At 40.2% G+C, this 2,500-nt stretch overlaps 1 protein-coding gene across 1 annotated transcript in view; it reads left to right on the top strand.

Annotated features, from left to right (window-relative positions):
• Nucleotides 1-2,500, top strand: part of ndrg4 (NDRG family member 4) — a gene marked incomplete at both ends in the record, with an annotated part of 27,041 nt that overhangs the window by 24,154 nt on the left and 387 nt on the right. The window contains 4 exon segments of the mRNA XM_079743986.1: nt 690-737; nt 942-977; nt 1,231-1,282; nt 1,746-1,784. Of these exon segments, the coding sequence (XP_079600112.1) occupies nt 690-737; nt 942-977; nt 1,231-1,282; nt 1,746-1,784 (175 nt within the window).

Here is a 2,500-nt window from a genome sequence, read left to right as displayed (position 1 = left end):
TAATGGCTGGCATTGCCACTATGTGGACTTAGTTGGCAAACCATGCTGATATTAAAGTAGCTCTATTAGGACATAACTAAAACCAAGAATAGTCCCAAATAAAAGGATGAGGCCGTGGTGAGACTGAGAAATGAAACACAATGAGATGCAGTAGGACCACCATGCACACACTGCGGCTGTACACCCCTGTGCCAAGCCAGAGTGACTCATATCTGAAGCTTACTGTCGTATCTGGGTCACTGCAGACACGCACACACACACACACACACACACACACACACACACACACACACACACACACACATATGCACATGCACACACATACACACACACACACACACAGATCCACATATTTACACACCCTCACACATGTATGCGTAAATACATAATAAAACAATAAATACATTTTCTATCATTGCTTAGTGATTTAAAAATACATATATATTTTTTATTTTCTAGTTTCCATCCCTGGAAGGAGCGATCCCCAACTCTGCGATCCCATTCAAGACTTCTTCCTTGTTAATCAAGATAGTGTTTACTTGCCCTTTGGGGGGCTAGGGTCAATCATATACATGTTCATGGCGTGCTAGGGGTTTCATAAATATATGGCCTGTAAATCCCTTTTTCCCTTTTGCCTCATAAAATAGTTTTATTAGCCTTCACTTTAATCCTCTCCTCTTTCCCTCCAGGTTGAGTGCAACTCCAAACTGGATCCAACCAACACCACCTTCCTAAAGGTAAATTATTTAAACAACATATGGATGTTCAATGTATTGAACCTGATTTTAAATTTTTTACTATAAACATCAGTTTGATGTGGTATCTGATGTATTTACCATATAGTTCTGGCATTTTATAGTTTACAGTATAGTTTACTTTGCATTATTGTAATATATAGGGCTTTACTGTATTGTAAGTTTGATGCACCTTTTCTGTGGCAGATGGCGGACTCCGGCGGATTGCCCCAGCTCACACAGGTAACAGAACAGTCCAGAACTTTGAGGATGCATAAGAACAATAGAGCTTGCTCTTTAGCGCTCTCATTTTGTACCCTGCTGATGATGTTCCTTAGAGAAGAGAAAGAGAATTTGTGCCATTATCAATGACTATTGATTAAATAATCATTCAAAAAGATGTTATGATGCTTTTTAGACAGACCATAGTCTAATTTATATTGGTGTCGGCAAAATGTATTTCAATTAAAATCGAGAATTGTTTTGTTTTTTTAAGCCTGCCAAACTGGCCGAAGCCTTCAAGTACTTCCTCCAAGGCATGGGCTACAGTAAGTACTCACACTGGACACGATGGGGCTTATTCACCCAGCAGATATCTCGGTTCCATGTTGTTCTCAACATTCAGCATCAGTTTCATCACCTAGCTAGTGTTAGTGTGTGTATGTTTGTGTCTGTGTGTGTTTATGTGTGTGTTTGTGTCAGAACATTTAGCCTCTTTACCAATAAGCCAGGGTGAATCCACATGTAAGTTTAGAGAATTAAGGATATCTGCTTACGTATATATATATATTTACAGTATATGCATATGAATTATTATGTATTATTATTGATATGATTATACATATTTATTTTAAATAGTCATACCAATGTTTTTTCCAGAATACACACTCAAAGTATTAGAAAGATTGTAATGTTCTCTCCCACTCTGACCCCCATGAGGTTTATATATATCAAAGAGGTAGATGTGTTAATGCCTCCGTTCACTGTGTCTCCCTTACCCCGTTCTCTCAGTCGCGTATGTGAAGGATCGAAGGTTGAGTGGAGGGCCAGGTACTTCCTCCTTCCTGTTCACCTCTGACTGCTATTGGCTGGCCCGCAATGATCGACATCAGCATTTTGAAATGGTTGACCCCATTAAGATCCCCATTAAGAAGTTTATTTAATTGTTCTTGCTTTTATTTTTACCCGTCAGTTTCTTTATCAAGAAGTATTTTTCTGAACTTGGAAAAATATTGGACCTGGTTCCACCCCAGCCATTACATTTCTCTCTGCATGTCATTCAAACAGTTATAATGAAGTAAGTCTGAATAACTTTATACATACATTTGGGAATGATATAAACTCTTATGAATAGGAGAGTCTCAAATCATTCCTCGCCAACCCCCCACCTCGACCGCATATTGCATGGTGCCTCCAGGTTGAATCAGCCACGAATGTGTTTCAATGTGCAGCCACACGGTCGCGCTTCATACAACAACCTTTCCCATTACTAAGGAATGTCTTCCGAGCGCAACAGGTTGCTGTTATGGCCTGACGGCTGGCTGCTGCAGGGAAATCTCTTCAGTTTAATCCCATTGGCATGTCCCCGCATCTTGCTGCTGGCAGTTGATGAACCTCCATTAAGATGATGTCTAACGATGGAATGTCTCTTCTGATCTCTCTTCTCTCTCTCTCTCTCTCTCTCTCTCTCTCTCTCTCTCTCTCTCTCTCTCTCTTTCTCTCTCTCTCTCTCTCTCTCTCTCTCTCTCTCTCTCTCTCTCTCTCTA

Source organism: Pollachius pollachius (genome assembly GCF_949987615.1).
Source record: "Pollachius pollachius genome assembly, chromosome: 9".
Taxonomy (NCBI): Eukaryota; Metazoa; Chordata; class Actinopteri; order Gadiformes; family Gadidae; genus Pollachius; species Pollachius pollachius.
Note: the sequence above shows the minus strand (reverse complement) of the source record. Positions and strands in the feature narration are given on the sequence as shown.